Below are 26,139 nucleotides of genomic sequence, written 5' to 3' on the forward strand. Positions count from 1 at the left end.
CCCGCACCACACAGTGCAGCTGGCCTCGCACTGTCCTGCCCCCAGCTGCATGCTGTGGATTTTCTCAGCATTGCCAAGCAAACCTGCCCCACTCCCTCTGTGGCTGTTGAGGCGAAGCCTGCTCCTCTCCTCCCAGCAGCTCCCTTGGACATTGCAGGGAATAAAAGTCCTGCTTGCACCCAGTAGCAGAGTCCTGGAGGCTTTTGTTCCTCTGTCCTGAGGTTGTGCAGCTCTTCTGCAAGGGGTCCCACCAGCATTTGTGCCCCCCCTACCAAACAGCTGAAGAAAGCAAAGCAGAGGCACCAGCCCTGGGCTTGTATCCTACATGGGCTGTTTTAAACAGAAACCGAAGCCCAGGATGGAAAAGGTCCAAAACAAACCAATTACCTACCCAGTGAATAATTTATAAGACAAACACCATTTCTTTTCTTCCTGAATTAAATGCAAATGGTTTATGATCTCCTCAAGCCTGCTTGTTACCTGAAAATCTTCCCCCGCTCCTTCCCAGCAGGTATGTCTGGGCTGTGGTTGCAGGCAAGGAGCAGCTAAGGACATTTGGGTGGAGCTGGCTGGTGTGGTCGGGGTGTGCAGACCTCCCGGCTGATGACTGCTCTGTGACCTGACCCCTTTTTTTTAACTCTTAGGATCAACTACACATCAATAAACCTGGCACTTAGAAATTCAAAATGGCCTTTCTGCACAAATCCCTTCACCGTCACTGACCATCTGCCGTTTCCACAGTAACCCAGCAGCTGCCACAGGCCGCCACCACCCCACCGATTCAGGCCGGCTCACCCACATCCCTGCTGGTACCTGGGGGTACCAGAGCTGCCCCAGCACCCCGCAGTGCAGCACCAGGAATCACAGTGCAGTGGGCCCTGCTCTGCTCTGCAGTCTGCAGGGTTCTGACAGACCTCAGGGGGTGATACAGGTTTGAGCACAGGTCCCCAAAGCAGTCAGGACGCTACTTCGAGAACAACTCTCTAAAATGGTTTACGACAGAAACAGATTTATTTGCAACCCAGGGCTTTAGCCAGAGACATCATCAGTGCAATAGAATAACTGCAGAAAGCAGATTAGCACTGCAATCTTTTTGCCTGCTTTTCTTAGCCTGCCTCATCCGTCGCTGTCCTGCATAACATTAGCATATACCTCATTTTGGAGCAGACATTCTGCCTTCAAAACCCAGCCCTTTGGATAATGGTTAAATAAAGACAGATAACAGCAGCCTCTGCACCGGTGGGGTGCTGTTGAGCCTGCTGAGATTCACAAATGGGCGGGCAGGCAGAAGGGCTTTCGGTGGCTGCAGGCAGCTGCCTGGGATTTCTCAGGGAGATGAAGCTGCTGCGCACACGTACGTGCTGGTGGGAGTTGTATGTGAGCTGCCTTTTCTCCAGCAATTTGGAGGCTGGACGGAGGGGATATGGGAGAAAGTCTACTCCTACAGCAGGAAAGGGCTGGTGTTCGGCAGTTAATAACTGCCGCAGAGCGTGGCTGAGGGGAGAGGCACTGCAGGATCTCTGGAGAAGCCTGGTGGGAATTGCCGCCTAATTTACAGCAGATGGACGTCACCATCACCTCAGCCCCTAGCACATCTGCCACTCCTGCAGCCAGCCTGAGCCACGCACCGGGCTGTGTCCCCTCTGCCACGCCAGGGAGGGCCGGCGGCACCAGGGGGGCCTGTGCACCCCACTGTGACCTCGATGAGGTGCCGGGGCTGAGCAGAGCTAACGCCGCGTGTCTCCCTGCGTGGCAGCGGGGACACGCCGTGCGCCCAGCGTGAGCCGTGAGCAGCCAGTCATGGGGTCCTGACCAGCCTATTATTAATATCATGATTTATACACACATGGGAGGGGCACGGGCACCAGGAGGAACCAGGAGGGTTACTCATGGTTTAGATGATATCCCTCGGTTATATCTGCTCTGTAGGCAGTGAGGCGGAGACCCGATGGGTCTTTGAGGGTTTTGAAGGATATGGACAGGCACAGCAGAACTCTGGCACTTCACCTGGGCAACGACTGACTTCAGTGGGATGCAGAAGAGGGAATATTACAGCTGAGCAAATACTCACTGAATTACAAATGCAAAAAACAGGCTTTGGGCTGTTGGAAGGGACAACCAAGGCAGAGGGGAAGAGGATGAGTGCAGAGGCTACTGGGGTGTTACTGCAGTTCAGCAGAGCTACTGGACCAGGCACAGAGGCAGCAGGAAAACGGAGGAATTAATGAGCCTGGTGGGAGGAAGTGCTAAAATCCACCAGGGAGGAGGCAGCAGGAGAATCCTAAACAAATCCACCCTGATTACATCTGCGAGGCTATGGCTGAGAGCGCAAGGAAGGGGCTGCAGAGAGGGCTGGGGGGGAGAGACCTTGCAGGAGATGAGGAAATGCAGAGGCAGCCAGCAAAGCAGCTCAGCTTCATCAGCCTCAGGGGGAAAAGGGATTGATGCGGGAGCAGCAAAACTGACCTACAGCCAAAGGCTTGGAGGGCTCGTGCAGATACACCCTGTCTGCTGCGCAGCAGCAGCTCCATGGCCCACAGCGGTCGCAGCTCCACCATGTCAGGTGGCATGGCATGGGACAGCCTCTGCCAAGCACTGTTCCTCCCTAATTTAGCCCAAACTTGATCTTAACTCTGTCCTGCTGAATTGAAAGTGGGAGGAGAGGAGATGATGAGGCTTGGCATTTATCTGTCAGGTTGCTGCCTCTCAGCAATGTCCTTCCCCACAGGGCAGGGAAGAGCTGGGCGCAGGGAGGCAGTGAAACCTGAGGATGCCCTGGGGCAGGCACAGAGCTACCTGCCTGTGAGTCTGCTGGAGAAGTGTCCTAGCTTATTAAAAACCTGAGCAAAGGCCAGTGGAAGATGTCCTTTGGATCTTGTGGCTGCTGGACCAGACACCAAAGGCGTGAGTGAAGCTCTTACTGTATTGTTGACAGTCCTTCTGAAGGGTTTGGGACCCAGAAGAGACAGGAGACCGTGAGGGGTGAGGAGGGGTGGTGGAGCCTGACCGTGGGGATTCACTACCAGAACCAGCACTGCACCACCCAACTAGCTGGGGATGGCAGGATGATAGATAACACACAGGGCCCAGGAGGCCATGTATGCCAAGGAGTGGAAAGACTGCTCCATGGGCTAAAGGATAATGGAGACAGCTGGCAAGGTTCCCAGGGGGTGGCTTACTGGAGCCAGAGGCACCCATGGCCAGGGATGCCCAGTGATCTCTTCTCGCACTCTGAGCCTGACACCACCCCTCCCATTATTTCCAGTTCACTCAACGACCCTGTGTGGCTTGACAAGTTCCTTGAGTGCTGCTAGCACACAAACCACCACCAGTTCTCTCCAGTACCTTCATCCAGCCCAGGTATGGCCACGGCCCACTCCTCTCCAGCCCTGAGCAGAGGTGCTGTCCTGCTTCCAAGGCGCCCTGCTACCTGCCCAGCCTGCGTCACCCCCATTTGCCCCAAGGACGCTGCTACGCTGCTTGCATCCTTGGGCAGGCGTTTGGGTCATGGCCAGAACACCACCGTGCCTGTACCGCCCCCACCCCGGTGTCAGTCCCTGCCTCTGCGGCACAGAGAAGCTGAGGAGATGCCACAGACCTTGCACCCTGTGCCTGCAATGTGAAAGGGGCTTCTGAGTCTCCAGAAATCTCCAAGAAGATGCTCCAACACCCCCTCAAACCCAACACTCAAGCGCAGCCCCTCTCCCTGGTGCCTGCCTCTGCGGCACCCATGCCTACCTTGGCATCCAGGATGCTGGTCTCCACCCGGGCCACCCCCTGGTTCTCCCTGAACAGCTGGATCTTGCTGACCTTGCTGAACTCTGACAGCACGGTGGTGAGGTTGGTCTTTAGGTCAATGACGTGGCTGATGCCGTGCCGGGGTCCCACCAGAAGCATGGTGGCTGGCTGCTTCTCGTCCTGGTAGCATGAGCACATGGAGAGAGACAGATGGAGGGGGGTGAATAAACACACCCTGGGGCTGCACAGGCTCTCTCCAAGGAGCCAAACCCCAGTGTCAGCAGTTCAGGCGGGTCCCAGATGGCTTTTGTAGAGCAGCAGGTGAAGCTGGTGCCATGAACTGCCCGCCCCCCCGCCAACCCCAGCATCTCTGCAGAGCCAGGAATGCATCCTGGTGTGCGGGATGCCAAGGCTATTTAAAAATAAAGCACTGAACTGACTGTCCATATGAAATATTCAGGCCTGCTGGTGTCACTACAGAAAAGTAAGAGCACGTTACAAATCTGCCTGATCTGACATTGCCTCTGAGAGAAGGAAGCAGAGGAGGGAGTGGATGCATTTTAGAAAAGAAGAAAGACTAAAGCCTTGTCTGAAAATACAGATCTTTCTTGCTCTGGTCTGCCCAGGAAGGATGCTTCAAGCCAGACCTGGAGTGGAAGAGGAGCTGGGCAGGCCTGTGCAGAAGAGAATAAAGGAATACTTTTTATCACTTACAGGTGGTTCAACTCCTACACTGGCTCAGAGTCATTGCTTTGGTGTCAGAGATGAAAAGGCAGAGCACCCACACCAGAGGTGAGCTGCCCGACGTTGCACGCCCAGGCAGTGCTGGCGGCAGGCTCTGACCGCTCAGCTACGGCACCAACCAGACACCACAGCGCTCTGCCTTCATCGATTTCCTACAGGCAGCCCCCCAGGCTGCAGCTGGGGAGCTCTGAGGCACGGTGGAAGTAGAGTAGATCAAAGGCTGCAAGAGATGGGTGGAACCCAGGAGGAAAAGCAAGGGAAGCCAGGGAAGTGCTGAGACCTTGGGTGGGGGTAAAGGGAAGGATGGCAGGGAGGTGACACCTACATGAGGCCCCCTGGATAGCAGGTGGAGAAAGAGGGATGGAGAGGTGAGCCAGGCAGCAGCTCCACCATTCTCCTGCTTGTCTTGGTGGCTTTCCTCCTGCAGTGGAAGAAGTGAGGTGGCTTGGGTGAGGGGATGAGATGCCTCTGAGGGAGACAAGGGAGGAGGGGGCCACGGTGGTGGCAGCTTCCTGAGAGCTGCTAAGTGGTTGGGCTGGACCATTGCTGACGGAGACAGTAAGGCCAGCCAGGCTATTCCCTGTGTGGACAAGCAGGGGACATGGTGGCCTTTGCCAAGGGTGGCCTCCTCTGAGATGGATGGCACGATGCTGCCAGGGCAGGACCAAGCTATAAGCATGTGTCTGAATCTACTCCAACTTTGTTGAGCTGGTGATCTTGTTGCCCAAAAGGCTCGCAAGAACAGAGCCGACCCTGGCCCTGCAGCGCTGAAGATCTGACCTACTGCCAGCAGATGCTCTGAAGGTTTTTCTGGATGGGCTTGGACCCTAGTGGGGCAGAGCAAGGGAAGTAATTTCTGTGGAAGCCACATCTCCCCTGGCTCTCCCCTCCAGCACACACTCAGGACCAGTGCCAAGCACCTCCCAGCCCATCCTGAATTACCGTACCAGTCCCACTGTGTTGAAGAGGACCCCAGCAAAGGTGGGAAGCTCGTTCAAGATCCTCAGGTACTGCAGCTTCGCCTGGGCCGTGGAAACCTGACAAAACACATAACACGGGTGATCACCCCCAGCACAAGGGGGAAGAAATGCAAGAGGCTGGTGCCAACTTGAAGCTCCCAAGCAGGGGTGCGCAGGCAGCTCGGGGCATGGGCTGTGCTGACAGCGAGACTGGGGACTTGACATGGGGTGGAGGGGGTCTTCACTCCCCTCCTGTCCTGGGCAGATGCTGGGAAGTAACTCAGAGCAGAGGCGCAGCCAGGGAGGAGCCCAGACACTTGATGTATCCCCCCGCACCAGGGGATGTATAATCCCCCCCCCACAAGATGTGTAACTCTCCTGGGGGATATATACCCTCCCTGGGGAGCTCTAACAGCTGCAGGGACCAAGGTAGTGGCTCAGAGCTTTCCAAGTCCAGAAGCAGAGATAACGATAAGGACAGGCTTAATTGATGTGTGCTGCTTCAGCCAAGCTGAGAGCCAGCTCTCGGCTGATCTCACCCCACTGATCCTCAGTGCAGTCCCCGAAATCCAAATCAGCTCTCAGAAGTGGATTCAGGAGAGAGAGTGGCTTGCCTGGCTGTCACCCTGGGATTTATCTCCCGTGCAAGGGGACTTAAGCAGCAGTAACAGGAGTACCTGAGCAGTTAGGTACAACAGGATGGCTGGGGTGGAGGGCACACTGCCACCCCACCAGCCCTGAGCCGCGGCCGTGTGGGTTAGGCTCACCTTGGTGCTGCCAGGCTGGTTCTGGTGGGCTTTGAGCTGCTGCGACAGAGCTTTCCGGAGGCTCTTCTCTTTGATGAGCTGCAGGAGCGAGGGGGGCAGGAAGGGCTCCAGGCCCCACTCCTTCCTGCGGGGAGGGAAGCCTGCTTGAGCCACCGGCCCAGAGACCCCACTGATGGGCAGAGAGGGCCAGAAACCAGGGATGCTGTCTGAGAGCACCCTCTTGCCATCAAGAGGGAGCTGGAGCTACACCAGCGTTTCCTTAGTGTCACAGCTGGAGCAGCGGCAGCCCCCAGCCTGGGTCCCCAACGGGATGGGACCCCCCACTGGTGTCACAGACACTAGTAGAGGGTTGGGGAACACCACGTGCCAGGCTCTGCAGGTGAGGTGTCTTGGGTGAGGGGTGGAGATGCCTCTGAATGGAGACGTGGGAGCCCAGCTCCCACTCACCTTCATGTAAGGTTAAGAGGTGCAGGGAAAATCCCCAAACCTCCTTTGGGGTCCTCCCAGGGTGCCATCTCCCCCCTTCCTCCCCATGCACGAGCAAGGCCAGCCTGCACAGATGGACTGGACAGATGGATTTAAGACCAGCAGGAGCCACAGGAGGGTTGATCCAGGGCTGTGTGGCTTGGTGACGGGCTGAGATTATGCAGCCACAGTTCCTTCTCCTTCTCCTTGCCTTGGATGCCGGAAAATCAGCCCAGGTTCCCAATGAAATGATCCTGGGCTTGCAGCAAATATCCCTGCCAGCCCCTGGAGAGGCTGCTTTATGTGGCTGGATGTCAGCGTGCGGGGGTCTTACACGGCCCCACAGTGGCACCAGGGGCTGCATGCCCAGCCCATAAGCCACTGGCCAGCTCCAGGGGCGCTCCCAGGGCATCTCACGCTCAGCACCCTGAAACGTGGCTCAGAGCACCCCAGTTCTGCAGGGGCTGTGAGCAGGAGCGCAGGGAGAGGACACAGGGGAGAGCTGTGCAGCGGTGTGGTAGAGGGAGGAGGACTCACTCCACATTCTTGAGGGACACCTTCTGGCTGGGGTGGGTGGCTGAGACGGTGATGTAGATGTGGAGGGCAGCCAGCCCCAGCAGCATCTCTGGCTTCGGGTCTGCGCCGAAGCGCTCTCTGATGACATCGTTGCGGCTCTGCAGGAGGAAGGAGAGGTGTCTGCAGACAGCCACGGGGAGAGGGCACCTGAGCGATGCCTCCACAGGGCCCAGCCGGGGCAGATGTGTGGGCCATGAGCACCATCAGCGCCCCACTCCTCGGGGTGAGTCCCCTTACCTGGATGTACAGGTACTCAAATGCTGCGGGATCACGGCGCAGCAGCTCCACCGGGTCCTTGGGGAAGAAGCTCACACGGAAAAGGCATCTCATGCCATGGTAGTGTGTCCTCTGTACAACCTGTTGCAGAGGAAAGTGGTGAGCCCAGCAGACACATTTATTTGCCTACAGAGCAGGAGACCCCCTCTCCTCTCCCCTGGGAAGGGGGTGATTTCTCTCCTCCATGCACCACCTGATCCTTTCATCCCAGGAACAGCCCAGCCTTCCTTGGTGTGACAGCTTTGCCTGGTGCTGCTGGGGTTTATGCAACCAAGGCTACCGCTTCCTCCACGATCCCCATTTTATCCCTGGTCCCGTGCAGCACCAGCTTCCTGGCTCTCCTGGGTAAGCCAAGGATGTTCATGAATGCTGTCTGCAGCTGCGCGGGCTGGAGCACAGAGGATCTTCACGGTGCTGTCAGGGTGGGATGGGTAGAACTCTGATCATCTCCCTTGTTGGCCACCCTTTTCACCCCTGAGCCTACAGGACCATGCCGGAGGTGAGGAGAGCTTACACCACCCAGCACACAACCCTGGCCAAGCCCCACACTGGTGGGAGAAGAGCCTCCCTGTGCCCGGCCACAGCTGTCCCCCTGCCCTCCCGCACCCAGTGGCTTACATGGGCCAGTGGCTGCTTATCCTGGAGCAGCAGGAACCGGTGGCTCTGCTCTGGGCTGGAATACTCCAGGACCAGGGCAAAGTGCTCGATGTGCCTCAGGGACAGGCGGTCCTGCAACGTCACCATCACATCCTGCAAACACCACGGACAGGCTTGGGTGCAAGGTGCCAGCTCCCTCCCAGGGTGGGAGCTGGCACCCCGCTGAGAGCCCCCTCATCCCTCGCACTGAGGCCGTGCCAGTGCAGGATGAGGCCCTGCACTGCTGAGAGTGGGATGGTACCCAGCCACTGCTGGGCAAAGTGACTTTGAAGCAGCAGGTGACCAGCAGCCAGGACCAGCACCTTGGGCAACACTGCGGAGTTTCAGAGGGGGGCTGCAGGGACCTGGCCCCTGGCAGGGGGACTCGCAGGAGCACCCATCCTGGCTGGAGCGCAGGCTCACAGCAAGGAGAAAAGTTAGGAGTGGGAGAGAGACAGCAAGAGCCCATCCCTGGCAGCTGCAAAGCGTGTCGCCTGGGGAGGCGGAGGGGCTATCTATCATGCAGTGGCAGTTCGCAGCCAGCCAAGCGCCGCTGCGGTGTTTGTGCATGGAAGCAGGAGACAGGGAAAAATGGATCAGGCAGGCGGGAGGAGAGGAGTGTCACGGTGCCATGGGGGGAGTGGAAGGGCCCACCTTCACGGTGGTTCGGCCATCAAACGTGAAGGATTTGATCTGCCCATTCTCCAGGAAAACCTTCAGCACGTTGGGAATGAGGAGGAGAGCTTCTTTCTTGAACATGTCCTGGCACACGGGGCCGGCAACGGGGGAGGCGAGGAGGGTGAGGGGCACGGAGAGACAGAGGGAGGGTGGGGAGAGAAAATGAGTGTCAGTGATGAAGTGGTTACGGCATCCTCAGCTTCTCTGGGCTTAGGCACTAAGAGGCACATTTCCCTTGGAAATCCAGTGTCTCCGCTGAGCCATCGAGAAGCTGAGGGCTGGAGCAATTCAGAGCTGCCTGACAGATTCACCTCCCCAGCTCCCAGCAGCTGCAGTGGGAATGGAGCATCCCACTCTGCCCAGCACATCCCCGAGGTGTGCCCATGCCTGGCAGCCTGTCCCCCTCCCCAGCTGGTGTCCCAGCAGGGCGGCAGCGGCCGGGGTGGCTCAGAGCCGATGCCCCAGTCCTGACCCTTAAGCCAAGCCTAGCCCATCTCCACCTTGCACGTGCCCTGTGCAGGAAGTTGGGTGAGGCTTATTTTATTTAGCAAGAAGTGTTTCGATCAGATAATTACTTAATTGATTTTGCTTAGAAATAGAATTTGCTAGAAGCGCTTTATGGGGTGGGGGGTGGGGGGGTGTGTTTTGGATTTTTTTTCATATGCTGCTTAATAAAATCTTTCTGTAATTAAGTGCTAATGGCACTGGGCTGGAACACTACTGCAGCATAACAGCTTCCAGTGCCAGGCAGCAGTGCCCTGGTCACCCTGCCCTAAGCCTGGGCACTCCTGCGAAGCCTTTGGCACCAGGTTGGAAGCCACAGACCTTCTTTGGGGCAGGCACTGGCCCAGATGTCACTCTTGGGTGTCCAGGAGAACTCAAGTGGGACCAGGTGTCCAAGGACAGTTTCTGGGGCTCCATCCCGATGGTGGGACAGGGGAGGATCATGGCATGTCCCCCCAGCACTGACTCAACACCTTGAGTGTGCCCAAGCCCTGTGGGGCTCCCCAAGCCAGAGGGCTGCTCTCACCCAAATCAGCGGAGAGGAGCCCTGTGGCCCCTAGGCACCTCGCACCCCATGGCCCCGGGGATGCCTCAGGGGTGTGACTCACAGAGGAAGGCAGGGCAGGACTTACTGGGTCCGTCTCGCCGACTGTCACCTGCTCTGAAAATCGGACCTTCGCCGGGTTTGACCTTAGCTTCGCCTTCTTGGCTGCGCTGATGAAAGCAGATTTGGGAGACTGGAAAGAGAGCACCGGGTAAATCACCTGCCTGCCCTTGGAGCCGTGGTGTGGGGAAAGCCAGACACGGGGCCCTGAGAAAGCCTCTCCAAAGCCAGCGTGACGATGGGGAGCGGGCAGTGAACCGTGGGTGGAAAGCAAGTCCCCTTCTCTGTGGTTATACAGTGCTGCAGGCAGGGCCAGAACAATGAGCAGCAGCCCCTGAAGTCTCATCAGCACCCTCAGTGTTTTGGGGGAGGCTGCACCCCCAGCCAGCACACACGTGCCCAGCACCCTCTGTTAAAGCTGAGCTCCCGCAGACATGAGCCAGGGCTTGCTCGGAGCCACGGCCACTGGTCCCATGGCACAGACAAAGCCCCTCGGATGTGGGTCTGCAGTTGCGGGGAGGAGCCGGGTGGCTAGGAGCTGGGGGATGGCGAGACCCCGGGCAGCCCTGCAGGACGTTCTGGTGGCAGTGCCAGGCTGGGGAGGCTCTGCCTGCACACACGCTGGCACGGAGGCGGCGATGTTGCAGAGCTGTGTGTGGCTGAGGCCGCCAGTGTCAGACGTGCAGCCTGTCCTGGCTGGCAGCCATCCAGGGATGGGAATAAAAAAAACTTTTCTGGAGCCTGGCACATGCCCCGCTCCTGACGGAGCAGCGCTGAGCAGTGGCATCTCCTTCCTGGAGAGGAGGGGAGCGCAGAGGAGCTCTCACATTTATCTCCTTTACCGACATCAAAGGGCTCAGTAAAGCAGAAATCATGCCCTGTCACCACCGCTGCCAGCATGACGGTTCAGTCTGCTCCAGCACCACGGGCCACCCGGTGCCAGCACCACTTCCAGCGGCACTGCCTGGGGCCTGCAGCCGGCACTCCCATCTCCCTGGGACACCCCGCCCGAGCCTGCCGGGGACACCATGCTACATCCCTCCCTGCCATCTCTGGTCACTTCATCAGACACGCCTGATGCCCTCAGCAAACCATAGGGGTTTGGGGATATTTTTACTCCCTCCCTCCTGTGAGGAGGTAGTGACAAGGACAGGGAGATGGCCGTGTGCCCACACTGACCCTGCGGGGCTGTGGCAGCTCTCAGACCCAACAGCTTGGAGGAGTCTCGGGGTGGTGGGACACCAGTCCAATGCCTCAGCAGAGCTGCCAAAGTGGTCTCCTGGGGCCTCCAGGGACCCCATCTCAGTCTCCCAAAGGGCTCTTAACCCCTGTCCTGGCTCCCCAGGGCTGGCCATGGCCCCGCTGGTCTCACCTGGTGGGTGTGCAGGACCGTGAGGATGATGAAGTCCTTGGCCTTCCTGTGACAGAAAGGAGAAATGAAGGTGGATGGGACCTCATGGGGGTGGAGCTCAGCACGTGCATTTGGATATTGAGAGAGCACATCCCACCTTCCCCAGCCTGATGGTGGCTGGGACCTTCATGGGCATCTCGGGGTGCTGGGTAATACGGCTGTGGGTGCCCTCCCAGTGCTGCCCGCCCCTTGGCCAGCCAGGAGCAGGTATGGCACTTGCTCCAAGGCACCCCTCCTGCTCAGGTTGAAGCCTCCCCACACCAGCAGTGACCACTGGTGACAGCACAGCCTGGCAGTGTGCATCAATACCCCAAGGCTCCAGTTGGGGCACAGCAGCCTGGTATGAGCTGCCTCCCCAAAGGCGATGAGGGATGAGTGTTGTCCTCACCTGACAAGCTCGATGAATCTCTCTCTAGGGGCTTCACTCACGTCCTCATCGTTGATGGCCAAGATCTGGTCTCCTGGCAGGAGTTTATCCTCAGAAGGGCCGCCTGCAGGGACAGAGGGTCAGGGCCAGCCCAGGCATCCCAGGGCTGTGGGGTGGGGGGGGAAGCAGGAGGGTCCCAAGTGCCCCCAGAGCATTTGCCTGTGTATGTGGCTGTGCAGAGCACCCCGCAGGCCCACTGGAGGGGACAGGAGAGGACAGGAGCCCAGCGAGGGGGTCCCGCCAGGTGAAGGTGCCACTGTGCTTCCTGGCACCCTGCGGCCATGTCCAGGGACCCCCCCCACCACACACCCTACCTGCTGCCACCGAGCGCACCACCACTGGCCTCTCACTGCCGGCCACGAAGCCGAATCCGTAGTGGGGGTGGCGCTGGACCGTCACCTGTCGGAGCGTGTCCGAAGGCAGCTGCCCACATTCCATATCATCGCCACCGCGCTCCTCCGGCATCACATGGCTGCGCTGCGGAGCGGAGGGGCAGGCTGTAAGGCACCCCCCCATCACAGCAGCCCTCCCTGCTCACCCCAAGCCCTCTGTGACCTGGAGGGCAACCACACTCCACCCGCCTCCTGCATCGCTGCTGGCACTGCGGGTCCCAGCAGCTTGCCAGGACATCCCCAGCCCTCCCCAGGCTCCCTCGCAGAGCAGCGCTGCTCAGTGCCCGTCCTTGCAGGGGGACATTCATTTACCCAAGGGTAAATCACGCCATCCTCTCCCAGCATCTCTGTCCCATCCCTGTCCCAGCATCTCACTTCATTAGATGGCAGACCTGTGCGGGGTAACCTCCCGGTGGTGTGACTCTGGCCATTACCTGAGGCGTGCCACTGCCACAAGGTTCAGAGGAGGAGGCAGCCCTGGCACAGCTCAAGGGCCAGCTCTCTGCCCGTTCTGCAGAGATTTAAGAGTAAACTCGAGGGTTAGCTTTTTCACACTGTGTAACATGGCTGTACAATACCAGAGAAAAGTGGAAACAAGTTCAGCCAGTCTAAAAACTAGGATTAAGGCAGGCTCAGTCATGGCTGCTGGCTCTGCGACTGAGTCTCCGCTGCCAGCCCCGGGACTCCTCAAAGCACTGAGGGCCAGAAGACAGGAAGACCCAGCGCAGGGCAAGGTCATGCCAAACTCGCCCTTGGCATCCCAGAGCAATGCCAGGCTTGGCTCCAGGCGGCTTGGCAGGGCTGGAGCCTGCTATTGGGGAGCAATCCTAGCCCTGTCCGGATGGCGGTGGAGCGCAGCACAGACAGATGGCAACAGGCACGGCTGCGACCAGAAAAATAAAGTGAGGAACGCGTCATTGTTTCTGTGCTGCTCGTTGCTTGTTCCTGTCCAGACTATTTAGCCTGCTTAAAAAAAATCCTTCCTGGCCTTTTGGCAACACATCAATTGTTCTGTCTCTTATCAGTTTAGGATTTGACACATCATCCATCTAATGCAATCTGTCTGCATTTCCGACACCCCCTGCCCGCTCCCCACGCCGCATGTTGGCACCTGCTGCAGAGTGAAGAGGGACGGCACGCCAGGCTGAAAGAGGACGGCAGCTTCTTGCAGCTCTGCAGCAGCACTCGCACAGCTTCGGGCTTGAGCATATCACTGCCAGGAAAGCCAGCCCTGCGCCAGCCCTGATCCTCAGGTGACCTGTCCCAACATCCTTTAAGGGAGCGGGGTCTGGGCCTGTCCCTGCTGCCGTGTCTCCCATGGGAGCCAGGAGGGCTCTGAGCAGTGGGACACAGGCTGTGGATGAGCCACACTCCATGGTGATGGGATGCCACCACTGCCAGCTCCACCCTGAGCCATCCCTAGTGCCCAGCTGGACAGGTACCCATGGATTTCCCCTCTCTCACACGGCAGCACACGGATGGAGAAGCAAAACAGTAAGACCTGGGGAAGGGAACTGCTGAGGAACAGAAGGGTGCGGGTATCTCCTGGGGCAAGGGGGAGTCTCGCACCCATCAGCAGTCCCAGCGGGGCTGTAGCACCTGCTGGTGCGGGGTGCAGGCCCAGCTCCATCACCAGGAGAGCCCAGCTGTGGGGAGGCGCAGGCGAGACTGTCTCCCCTGCGACTGGCTACACGCCGCCTCATTAGCTGCTCTGCTACTCCCATGAGCATTTAAAAGAACAACAGCAGCAACGACAACAAAAACCCAACACAATTCAACCAATTTTCTCAAACGAACATTATCCAAACCCATTGTCTGCAGCTGAAAAGGGGACTGAATGTATCACAGCATGTCCACACGCCTGGCATGGGGGGGTGAACGCCTGCTGCTTGCGGGGATGGAGCTGGCTCCCAAGAGATGCAGAGCCGCCGAGCTGCTGGCTTCCCAGGGGACAACCCCCCCCCCTCTCATCCCACCTAAACTGCCCACAGCAACTCCAGCACTCCCATCCAGCAAGCCCCTGCAGAGCATGAATGTGAGTATCCACTGCAGGGACTGGGATGCCTCAGAGATGTGGCTGAGCTGCGTGTGACTGCTCCGGGGAAACTGAGGCAGGGGTTTGCTCACCAAGTCACATCCAAGTGGATAAGTCCCAGACTATGGCTGCCCACTTAAAGCTGTTGTGTCCCCTGATCTGTCCTTCTGTGTGCAATTTGGGAGTGGGTCTTACCCCCGCTCCTCCCCATGGAGCCTGTGGCCGAGCCACGGCCCTCTGATGGCCACCCAGGAACAGCAGCCTCTCACGCAGCTGAATTACCATCAGAAAAGGTTAGTGGGGAAATCTTTGAAGCTTAAATGGACAAAAGGAAAAGAAAGCACACCTCATTTCACCCCCAACCAGTCTGCCATCCAGCATTAAATGGAAGAGGGTAATAAAGACCTGGATACTGACAATAAAACTCCTTTACCAGGCTCTTAAGCTGCTCCTCTCCTGATAAGACTTTGACGCTGCAGAAGCATTACCAGGAAATTAAATAAAAGAGGACCAATGTCCTTGTAAGCAGGACTTATCCACTCCTGGAGAAGCACTAATGTGCTCAGCAGCAGGTATGACATGCCTTCCCGGGGCTGCGGCTCCAAACATCCTTCTCGGGGCAGGTCTCCATGCTGGGCTTGGGGCACAACATGTACTTACCCTGGACCAGGGCAAGAGGTCAGAGAAAACCAGCAGTAGCAGTGGGTAACACTCTCCTTAACACTGGTAATTACAGCTAGGCTCCACCCCAGGAGCCATCAAAATCTACTTTTTGTTTCTTCTTCTAATTCCCAAGCAAAGAAGTGTGCTGGGCTGCAAATCTCTCAGCCTCACTCACGCAGCAGGAAGCTGAGCTATAAAACAACCCCTGGAGCTCAGCAGCAGCTGTGCCCCGTCAGCAGCACCCAAACCCACTCCCATCCCATGCTCAGTGGCCAGTGATCTGGGCCACGCTGCCTGGCAAACACCGCCCCCCCGTCCTTGGCGGGCACGGACCAGTGCTGACACCACCCCAGCACAGGGAGAAGATGGCTGTTCATGTCTGTGTCCCCACCCTGCCTACTCCCTGCCTGCCTGCCCCCAGCCTGAGAGGCTGCACCCCATCCCCTCCCATTCCTGGGGACCACCACAATGCCACTGAGATGCAAGGTCACTGGAAAACAGCTCAGCACAAGGTAAAAGGACTCATCAGGAGAACCCCCCCCCAGTGCCCATCAGCAGCAGGAGCCCCCCACGGAGGTGTCCCTGCAGGAGGATGTCTGCCCCTCACCCGGCTCTTCACAGTGTCTCGACCGACACGGCATGAAGATATCCCCTCTCCTGGGGCTTGGACACTTATCTTCTGTGCTTAGAGCTCAGACACCAGTCCGGTCACGCTCTGTTGCCCGAGGTAAGAGAGACATCAGCTCCATCTGGTCACTCCCCACCACAATATGCCACTAAGGATGTGCCTTCAGCTTCCTGAGCACTTTCGGACCTCTGTGCTACAGAGCAGGGCTGAATCCAGAGCCCTCATTCCCCTCCAGACAGATAAAGGCAGAGCAAGAGTTACTCCAAAAGCTGACGTGTACATTTTTAATTCCCTCCTGCAATAAATCTCTGCTCCCTCCGAGGACAGGTTTTCTCCCTTTACTCCTAGTGCTGACTGACCATCTCTGCTAGAGGGAAAAGCCACCAGAACAAACTAGTATCACCTGCCTGGGAGGAGCAATGGTCTCCATCTACCCAGGGCACTCGCACCATCTTAACTGCCTTTAAACAGGAAAGATGGAAACACTTTCTGCAGCTGAAAAAGGGCTTACGGCTGAGCCCCAGGGCGGGGAGTGGGTACGGAAAGGTCCCGAGCCTTTTGCAGAGGGGCACTTTGCACAGATGGTGCTGCCGGGGTGGGTGCCAGCTCTCCTCCCCCTTTCTCTGCTGCCGTGAACACCCTGAGAACAAACAGAGCCTATGGATTCCTGTCTCTCCTGCTGCAAAACCATGCCTGGCTCCTCCATCTGCTGGGCTGCAGTTGGTGAACGGCTTGCGAGGCATGTGGGATCCTGAGCACGTGTGGCAGCGGCAGGAAATGCTGGGGAACAGGCCAAGAAGTGTTTTTATGGGGAGCATATGGCAGCTCCAGCCTCGCTCCTGGTCTCCATCGCAGGCGCAGCCTGCAGGGCTGCCAGGGCGCAGGGGGACCAGCCGTGGGGACAGAGCTGGCTGACACCGCCACATGAGTCTGTGCTCCATCATCCCTGCACATCTGCACCCAGCCAGCATCCGGTCACCTTGGAAGATGCCATTTAGACCACATAAACACGGCAGCTGTTCCCAGCGAGGGCAAACAGATGCTCTACTTCCAGACCATCGCGAGGCCGCTCAGACGCACAGTGCACACAGAGGTGGCATTTGATGGCCCGGTAATGGCTGCCCTTGCTTTGGCAGCTGGCTGAAGAGAGGCAGGCGGGACTGAGGGGTGCCAGCCTGGCTGAGACCAACGTTAAAGGCAGCAGAATGACCCAGGCCTTCACAGCTGAAGTCCTTCATGGACTGAGCCTGGAGAACTGCAGCCTGTGTATGGCTCTGCCATACAGCCCAGGATTTTACCCCCTGTGCTCCAGCATGGATTTGCTGTCAGTATTAGGAAGCAATTTAAAATCAGTAGAGCTCTTCAAAAGTGTTAGCAAGGGTTAGCTTTACCTTTGGGGCTGGATCTGTCCTGAGCTGGCAGGTACGCCAGGTACGCTGCTGGTACCGAGGTCGGGTGCCAGATGGCAACTGTTCAAGGGCAAAAATACTCGAGCTTTCAGCGCAGGAACAAGCAGACAGCGAGCAGCGTCCCCCAGCACAGCCGGAGCTGAGCTGCTGGAGAAGGCAGCAAGCGGCCAAAGGCAGCTGTAAATAATGAAGCAGCAGCCGCAGCCTGGCTCCAGGCAGCAGCCGCAGCTCTGCTGCTCAGCCTGCAGCTTTTTAAACAGTCCTGCCATCTCAGCTAGAGATAAACATAGGCAGAGGGGCAGGGAGGGATGGGGGCCAGGTGGAAAATCCAGGACCTGTGATACCCTGGGGGTGGCAGGGAGGGATGGAGAGGGGCTCAACACCCCCCGGCAGGGTGTGGGACCAGACCAACCTGGCACTGAGAGCTGCATCTTGGAGGGCAAGTGGGGCCATTCCTGAAGTAATGCTGCTTATGATCAAGAAATAGTGTGAGCATGGCTAACAAAGACCCTGCCCCCAAACTTCCAGACACGCTCAGGTCCACAGAAGAAACAGCTTCTGCACTGGGAGAGACTGTCCTGGAACAAGCCCTGTGAGACATGGCCAGAAGCACCACTGAGAATCTGAAGCCCAGCCTGGATTGCACCTTCCACAGACAAACGCTTACAAACATCATCTTCCCCATCTAAGACTTGTGCTCTCCAGCCTGGAAAGGAGAGGAGGAAGAAGTATCAGGATGAGGCCCCCAAAACCAGCCTGACATTGGGCAGGGAGCCAACACCACATGAGAACTGGAGGGCACCTGTGGGAGGAGGTTGTGGAAAAGGCAGAACTTTGCCACCCAAGAGCCAGTTAATCCCTGGAGCTTGCTGCCACAGAATGCTGGGGAGGCTGTAAATTCAACTGGGTTTGAAAAGCAATTTCCAGCTCCTGAAGACAGAGGCCTCCAAAATTCCCATGTTATAGCTTGCCAAATCCTGAGAGAGTTTACACCGAGAAGAGTCTGACTGGGATGAGTCCTCTCCCTCGATACACAGCAGGAGAGAGGACCCGAGCCCACCTCTCCGGCACATGGGTGGGGTGTGTACCCACCTGTGTGTGTCAGGCCACTGGCACAGGCTCCCTGAGGCATGCGTGAGCGTGGCAGAGCTGGGACCCCACCTGCACCCGCCTGAGCGTACTGCCAAGTGCCTTCAGGAGGCAGCAGGGCTCCGGGGCAGGTGCTCAGCAGCTGCGCTGTGGGACATCAGGGACATCAGGCACCTGCGGGAGCAAAGGATGCTGAGTGTGAGATGATGAAGACCTCCGGGGTGTTCACGCACGCAGCCTGGCTGTGCCTGCACGAACTGGAGTTCTGTGCAACCTGTCTGAATGCCCCCCAAAGGCAGCGGGTTGCCTCATCTGTGCAGGTTCCCATGCTGTTACAGACACCGTTCTCCTTTAAATGTGAATTGTTTTTACCTGGGGGGATCCCACCATTTTCTCCTGCAATTTTCACTACAATTTTGGGGTGTTTAAGGGATTTTTCTTCTCCCCAGCTGGAGAAGCACCTTGCTGAGAACAGGATCAAAGCAAAATCCTTTAGCAACAAGGTCAGGCCCAGAAGGCTCCTGTTCCTGCCTCACCCTGCAGGCAGGAGAGCCACTACCCCGGGGCTGCTGGCAAAGCTGAGCTGAGCTGGAGAGCCTGGGCTGGAGGAGAGGGACTGGGGGCAGGCAGGGCTTCCCTCCCAAGGCTCTAACAAATCTGCCTGCAATGAGCAAGGGATGGTGAGGGGAAAGCCTGTCTCCTCTCTAGTGCACTGAGCACCTCCCCTGAGCGTGGGCTGCAAAGCCACGCCGTGTGACAGTATTTTTAGGGGATTTTTCTTTCCCTTCAGGGATGCCCAAAGCATCTGGGCACTAATCTAGAGCCTGGGAGAAACTGGTTTCCAGCCCCTCCTCTGCTATCGTCTGCCGTGGTGACAAGAGGCACGTTACCTTGGTCCCCTCCTCTGCGGTGCTCCACCGGTGTCAGTGGGCAGGAGCCCCCCTTGTCCAGCCAGGGCAGGGTTGGGGAAGATGTTACAGACTCGGAGGGATTTTTATCTCTGCAGGGACTACAGGAATACAGTAAACAGACAGTCAACACTGGGCTAAAATGAAATGAACACATAAGAGGATTAATCAGAGATAAGGAGTGGAATAAAATTTGCAGCACTTTTCTCCCTTATTTGCATGGCACTTCAGTTGTGTGATGGGGGCTTGGAGTGACACCAATTCCCCACCTCAGCCTGGCTGCTCTGCCATTCAGTTACTGCTGCTGATTGAACTGCTCAGCTCCTCTGCTCCCTGAATTTAACCCAGGAAACCTTCACCTTGTTATTAACTTTGCTTTTTGGCAGTGCTGGAGACAAACACTTTCGGCCCCATGAGGAGGAGGGGGCTTACACCGAGCGATGGGTGCCAGCCCCAGGCTCTCCTGCCCCTCTCGTGATGACACAGCGGCTTGAACCCCAACTGAGCCTTTCCTGCAAGAGACCCCAAATGCACGCTGCATGTCCCCAGAGCCTTGTACTCCTCAGGGACAGGCTCTGGCTGCGGCTGCTCAGCGCCGGCTCCTCTCTGGCAGCGAGGCAGCAGGAGCACAGCTCCCTCCGCGCCTGCCCAGGTACCAGGTGAGGGACACCGTAGTGGCCTGCCTTGCTCCAAAGGATTTGTAAGAGGCGAAATTTATTGCTGCGTACAAAGTCCAGAGAGGAGTTAAATAAAGGGGGGAGAGTTAAGGGTCCTTTACTTCCCATTACCAAGAGGGCACAGCTTGCATCCCCTCCCTGGTGGCAGTGAGGAAGATTCAGGGACGCTGTCAGCCCCTCTGTCCCAGGGCTGCAGAAAGAGGCTTGAAAATCCAATCAAGCACTTTCCCTTTGGGCCCTCACGAATCCCCGCACTTTCAGTCGGGATTTACAGAGAGCAATTTGCTCAGCTGATGACTTGCTGGAGGTTTTTGGGACTGCTATCTCCACTCAGCACAGAGCAGGGAAGGGGCCTGGGGGAAGGGATGCCAACGGAGGAAGCAGGACCACAGAAGTGACAGCAGCATCCCCAGCACAGACGGCTGCGTGACAGCCCCCAGGTGCAGAGGGAGCATGAATTGGACCCAGTGAACTCACCCAGCACCTTCCAGTGTGGTCCAGTGACCCACGGCTCAGCTCTGCCAGTCTGTCCAGGGCGAGAGCTTGCCTTGACATAGAGGTGGCAAACCCTGGAGCATTTCTGGGAGCACAACATTGGAGAGAGGGTCCCCCAAGCCATGACAGAGCCGGTGATGAGCCTGCCTGCGTGACAGTGGGGGATGTCCCACCAAACCCCTGATACTGTCAGTGGCCTTGAACAGGGCTACACAGGAACCCACTTATGGGAGGTGACAAACAGAGCGTCTCTGGGTCCCGCTTCACCCCTGCCTTTCCTGGGACCCCTTTCCATGCTCCGAGGCGCAGTGAAGTTCTTGAGCTGGTACCAGATAAAGGCAAAGCCATTAAAAAAAGAAAAAAGCAAAGGAGCAGGGGGAGCCTGGGGCTGCTGGCATTTCTAGCAGAGAGGCTTAATTTATATTTCTTTATAATCTCTTTATAACCTGCTCCGAGCTCTGCTGCCTGTGCCAGCATGCTCCCAGGGGCGCAGGGTGAAGAGGGGGACTCTGCAAGCTGCAGTGAGTGGGCTTGTGAGTGCAGCATGCTTCCCAGGTAGCCAGGCCTATATTTAGAGGCACACCTGCCCACGCGTACTCTGTTTCCTACGTGTGTGTGTACAAACGTTGCACTGAACCAGCAGCCTCGGGAGACGGCGTCTCTCTGTTTGTTGACAGGAGACTCATGCCTCTCACCAGCCACGTGCCTCCTTGCCCACGAGCCACCTGAAGGAACTCGTCTGAAGGAAATGGCAAGGGCATGGGGACGTGGAGCTGCTCCTGCGGTGGCACGACCTGACACGTGTGTCTCAGGGTCCCCGTGGGATGCACACAAGCACGCTTCCCCGTGGGATGCAGGCACATGTGGCCCCCTGTGAGACACAGACAGGGGTGCTGGGAACACCCAAGGGACCACAAGGCCAAATGCCACCCAAGACCTACTGCCTGCCCGTGGCACAAATCCCTGCCAGTGACCCACGAGGCTGCCTGCCCCGCTGGCACGTGCCAGGGCTCCCCGGCAGCACCCGAGGTCGCGCTTGCCCAGCTGTGGCAGAAGAAGGAGCACAGATAATGGTGTAATGGTGCAGCCTCTCGGTCCCTGGTGTACCAGATGGGACCAGATTACCAGCAAGAGTGAGATGCTCACCCCCCACGTGCTGTGTGGGTGCCCTCCACTGCTGGCAGCTTGGCTGTGCCCGTGCCAGCAGGCGCTGCACTGCCGGGCCATCGTGCTCCGAACGGGGCTTGGAGAGCGTTGGGAATGCAGAGAATCACCCCGACAGGTTTCTAAACCAGACTAAATGATTTCTACATTATCAGGGTCATGAGTTTGCCTCTTCTGTCAGATGAGGGGGAGCGACATTTCAGGCTGCTGCTGGCAGGCGAGAAACGACCACCTCAAAGGGGCCCGGCATGCCGGCCACGTCCTGCGCACGGCTCCCCACGGAGACGCAGCTTCATAGCAGCAGACCTCAGCACTCCTGCTGCATAAGAATCTGATGATTTTTCTGAGTTCCTGCTGTAGCAATTAGCCTGATCAGCCCATGCAAATCAGTTTCTATTTGAAACCAGCCTTATTTAATGGGATCCGCTCAGTATTTGCCTCCTGAAGTTTTCACACAGATCAGTCTTCCCCATTTCAGGTGTGAAAAGCAACTGGGACAGGGAATGGTTTCACCTGCTCCAGCATTGGACCCAGCCTGGCACTTGGCATGCACTGGCAATTTCTCAGCTTCATTTATCACACCCAAGTTGATGTAATTTACAGAAACAAAGGGGCTTAGGCTCTGAAAACCCACCTCCTCTGGCAATGGATTATTCATTAGATCATTCCAGTCATATAGAGGAGCATCTGGATAACTGAATTTATACACTCTAGCCCTTGGTGTCAGTGGGTGCAGGAAAGCCCCTCCACAGTGGCCTATTTTGAATATGCAAATCAACCGCATACAAGGAGGTTCATTTTGTAGAGTGCAAGCTGAAGAAGCCATGCCAGTTCTCATCCGTTTCCGGATGACATTTTATTCAATAGGCTACTCATGTGCCCCAGCGTCCCCAGCAGCAGCCACAACCATCTCTTCAGCCTCCTGTAACTCATATCCTGGGAGTCAAAGCAGGGGTCGCAGCACCTCAGTGGGATTTAACCCTCCAGTTCCCCTTGGAGAATGCTCATTCTCTGCCTGGCAGAGAGGGAAGGGGTTCCCCTATGTCTGCTTTTGGCTGAGGTAGAGTTAATCTTCTTCATAGTAGCTAGCGTGGGACTGTGTTTTGGATTTGTGCTGAAAATAGCGTACAGGGATGTTTCTGTTATTGCTGAGCAGCGCTTACACAGAGCCAAGGCCTCTTCTGCTCCTCACCCCACCAGTGAGCAGGCTGGGGTGAACAAGAAACTGAGAGGGGATGCAGCCAGGACAGCTGACCCCAACTGACCAAAGGGATTTCCCAGACCATATGGCATCATGGTCAGCGTATAGAGCTGGGGGGAGAAGGAGGAGGGGGAGGATGTTCGGAATGATGGTGTTTGTCTTCCTATCACTGTTTTGTGTGATGGAGCTGTGCTCTCCTGGGGATGGCTGACCATCCCACTGGGTAGGGGGAGTGAGTGAGTGGCTGCATAGGGCTTACTTGGCGGCTGGGGTTAAACCACGACAGTTCTTTTTCGCACCCAATGTGGAACTTGGAGGGTTCATAATAACAACATATTCAATTGGAACGTGCTAGATGGAATTGACAGCTGTAATAGCTGTTTAGCTATTAACTGAGAGGCTCCTGTGCTTGCCATGGGTCTTGCTCACCTCACTGTATATTAGTCTAGTGCTCGTTAGTGGCTGCTTTTTGCTTTTGTTGCTGGCTGTACTGCTTATCATCCTACTCTGCTGTGCCTGGGAACATTCTGATACCAGCCATGGCGATGCGCCTGGGCTGGCCGGTGGCCAGGGCATCGCTGCTGTTCCCGTGCTGCTGCGCCGGACAGGCTGCAGCTCCAGCGAGGACTCGAGCGAAGGGGCCGTGACCTGTGGGCGAGTCCACGTGGGAGCAGGACACCCCGAAGGGTCTGTGGCCGTGGGTAAGCCCATGCCTGAGCAGGTACACCCTGAGGTGCCTGTGGCCGTGGTTATGTCCTGGAGCAGGTACAACCCCGAGGGACTGTGATCCATGGAAAAGTCTGAGCCAGAGCAGGAGCAAGGGCAGGAGTTCACGGCAATGTTAAACCCGATGGTCTGGTCCAAAGGGATCAGGGGTGGAGACTGTAATGGAAAGAGCTTTAAGTTGTTGTCACCCATGATCTGAGTAGCATGTTACAGGAGTTTCTATAGCAGGAACTGCCTGAACCAGTGGAGGATGAGCCTCACAAGAAGCAGTGCAAGTGCAGCAGTGACCCGACCTGAGCTGGCTTTGGTGCCCAGTAACCACACAACACTCGAGCTCTGCTGTCCTGAGTGACCACCATACCCGATGGAGTCTGAAGTCATGGACTAAATGAACTCACAGGATCCTCTCAGTTGGAAAAGCCCTTGAAGCTCCTCCAGCCCAACCATGAACCTCACCCTGACCGTTCCCAACTCCACCAGATCCCTCAGCCCTGGGTCAACCCGACTCTTCAACCCTGCCCTGGGCAGCCCATTCCAACACCCAACAGCCCCTTCTGCACAGAAATCCTTCCTCAGAGCCAGCCTGACCCTGCCCTGGGCAGCTTGAGGCCATTCCCTCGGGGCCTGGCGCTGGGTCCTTGGCTCCAGAGACTCATCCCCCCTCTCTGCACCCTCCTTTCAGGGAGCTGCAGAGGGCCAGGAGGTCTCAGTGGACATTTGTGGACACTTTAAAGACATTTTACAGGGGTGGTCCCTAGACTAAGGAAAATATAACTGTGTATTGTATCAAAGGATGGGAAGGGGAGTGGTGATTAATGAGGTTGTATTTGGTAGTGTGGTACCTGAGCATGATGTAAATCGTATGGAATAAGGGGTAGAGAATGTGTTGGTTTGGCTGGGGTAGGGTTAATTTTCTTCATAGTAACTAGCATGGGACTCTGTTTTGGATTTTTGCTAAGAACAGCGCTGACAGCACAGGGATGTTTCCATTACTGCTGAGCAGCGCTTACAGAGTCAAGGCCTCTTCTGCTCCTCACCCCACCCCACCAGTGAGCAGGCTGGGGGTGAACAAGAAACCGGGAGGGGACAGATCTGGGACAGCTGACCCCAACTGACCAAAGGGATATTTCATGTCATATGACATCACACTCAGCAATTAAAAGCTGGGGGAAGGAGGAGGGAGGGGGGGACATTGGTGTTGTGATGGAGTGATGGTGTTTGTCTTCCCAAGTCACCGTTATGCGTGATGGAGCCCTGGTTCCCTGGGGATGGCTGAGCACCTGCCTGCAGATGGGAAGTGGCCAATGCATTCCTTGTTTTGCTTTGCTTGCATATGCAGCTTTTGATTTACCTATTAAACTGTCTTTATCTGAGCCCACAATTTTTCCTTTTTTTTCAGTTCTCTCCCCCATTCCACCAATGAGTGAGCAGCTGTGTGGTGCTTAGTTGCTGGCTGGGGTTAAACCACGACACTCTGATAGCTGTGTCCTGGAGGGGACTGACTGAATTAGCAGTGGTGAAGGTGTTACAACAGGAACCTGCCCTGAGCTGTTCAATGCTGCATCCCCAGCACCGCCTCCAGGAGCCCTTGGATGGTGCCATGCCTTCATGCACGTCACCATCTTCATGCCATGTCATCAGCACTGACTGATAACCCCAAATGGACAGAAAACCACCAAACCTCATCCCTCAGGCCTGATCATTCCAGGGATGCAGAAGCTTGAACCCTCCTTGAACCACTGGGACAGAGGCCCCCCTGAACTTCCTAGAGAGGCTGGGCTGGAGCCCAAGCCAGCTGATGCAGACTGGGTCTGCGCTGCACAGACCTTCTCCAGCTCCATGGACTCTGGACCAGGCATTTTGGTGTGCTGCACCCCAAGATGTGCACAAGCCCACCAGCGAGGGAAATCCCTGGGGATGCACATGGGTCTGCTCCAAGCCACCACCCACAACCTCTCTCGCTGTCTGTCTTGCTTGGGTTTGTCTTGCTCCCTCCTATCTCTTTTCTGTTTGTCTCCAGAGCCCTGCTATGGTGCTCCTGGCTGATCTGCAGGAGCTTTAGCTCAGCTATCCACCAGGCTGGACTCAGCATGTGTGCAGTTTTGGGCACCTCAATACGAGAGAGATCTGGAGGGGCTGGAGCGAGGGCAGAGGAGGGCAACGAGGCTGGGGAAGGGTCTGGAGAATAAATCCTGTGAGGAGCCAGTGAAGGAGCTGGGAGTGCTCAGTGTGAGGAGGAGGAGGCTGAGGGGAGCCCTCATCCCTCTCTGCAGCTCCTGACAGGACATTGCAGAGAGGCTGGGGCTGGGCTCTGCTCCCAGGGGATCAGGGACACAACAAGAGGGAACGGCTTTAAACTGCAGCAGGGGAGGGTCAGACTGGGCAGGAGGAGAAAATGTTTCCCAGAAAGAGTGATCGGAGAGTGGAACAGGCTGCCCAGGGAGGGGGTGGAGTCCCCATCCCTGGGGGTGTTTAAGGGTCATTTGGATGAGCTGTGGGGGATGTGGGGTAGGGGAGAACTTTGTAGAGTCGGGCTGATGGTTGGACTCGATGATCCCAAGGGGCTTTCCCAGCCTGAATGATTCTGTGTTTCTGTGACATCAGCCCCATCAGGGCAGGTACAGAGAGCAGGTCTTGGAGTCTGTGCTCCCAGACCAGTCTCATGCAGGGCAGGTGCGAAGCCAAAATATGCTTTACCAAGGGGAAAAACACCTCTGGCAGAAGGGAAGGGGGATGTCTGGAAGGGTGTCTCAGCCCTGCAGAGAAGGGGACAGGGCAGTGGGGAGGGAGCTGGGCAGCAGGGCAAGGGGCTGCCTCTGGGAAGGGAATGTGTGCTTGAAGCAGCCCTGGGAGACCACAACCAGCGTGGCTCCCCCCACCAACCGCACTGCTCTCCTCTTTTCTTTTTTTTCCCCTCTCCTTTTCTCCAATTTATCTTTTTGACACATTCAATGATGCTCCTGCAGA

At 57.0% G+C, this 26,139-nt stretch overlaps 1 protein-coding gene across 5 annotated transcripts in view; it reads right to left on the minus strand.

Moving 5' to 3' along the window:
• FRMPD3 (FERM and PDZ domain containing 3) overlaps nt 1-26,139 on the minus strand; it is a 67,969-nt gene that overhangs the window by 21,336 nt on the left and 20,494 nt on the right. The window contains exons 2-14 of one of the 5 annotated variants that reach the window (XM_074915194.1): nt 18,892-19,010; nt 18,005-18,175; nt 12,100-12,262; nt 11,747-11,849; nt 11,320-11,365; nt 9,976-10,080; nt 8,816-8,923; nt 8,144-8,275; nt 7,487-7,606; nt 7,211-7,347; nt 6,209-6,332; nt 5,430-5,519; nt 3,739-3,918 (exon numbers count right to left, since the gene is read on the minus strand). In XM_074915194.1, the coding sequence (XP_074771295.1) occupies nt 3,739-3,918; nt 5,430-5,519; nt 6,209-6,332; nt 7,211-7,347; nt 7,487-7,606; nt 8,144-8,275; nt 8,816-8,923; nt 9,976-10,080; nt 11,320-11,365; nt 11,747-11,849; nt 12,100-12,250 (1,296 nt within the window). In that variant the 5' untranslated portion in view covers nt 12,251-12,262; nt 18,005-18,175; nt 18,892-19,010. Of the gene's footprint in view, nt 1-3,738; nt 3,919-5,429; nt 5,520-6,208; nt 6,333-7,210; nt 7,348-7,486; nt 7,607-8,143; nt 8,276-8,815; nt 8,924-9,951; nt 10,081-11,319; nt 11,366-11,746; nt 11,850-12,099; nt 12,263-17,324; nt 17,365-18,004; nt 18,176-18,891; nt 19,011-26,139 lie in introns of those variants that run through there. The other 4 variants (XM_074915192.1, XM_074915195.1, XM_074915196.1 and 1 more) reach the window with 4 other exon arrangements.

Source organism: Athene noctua, chromosome 11 (assembly GCF_965140245.1).
Source record: "Athene noctua chromosome 11, bAthNoc1.hap1.1, whole genome shotgun sequence".
Classification (NCBI taxonomy): Eukaryota; Metazoa; Chordata; class Aves; order Strigiformes; family Strigidae; genus Athene; species Athene noctua.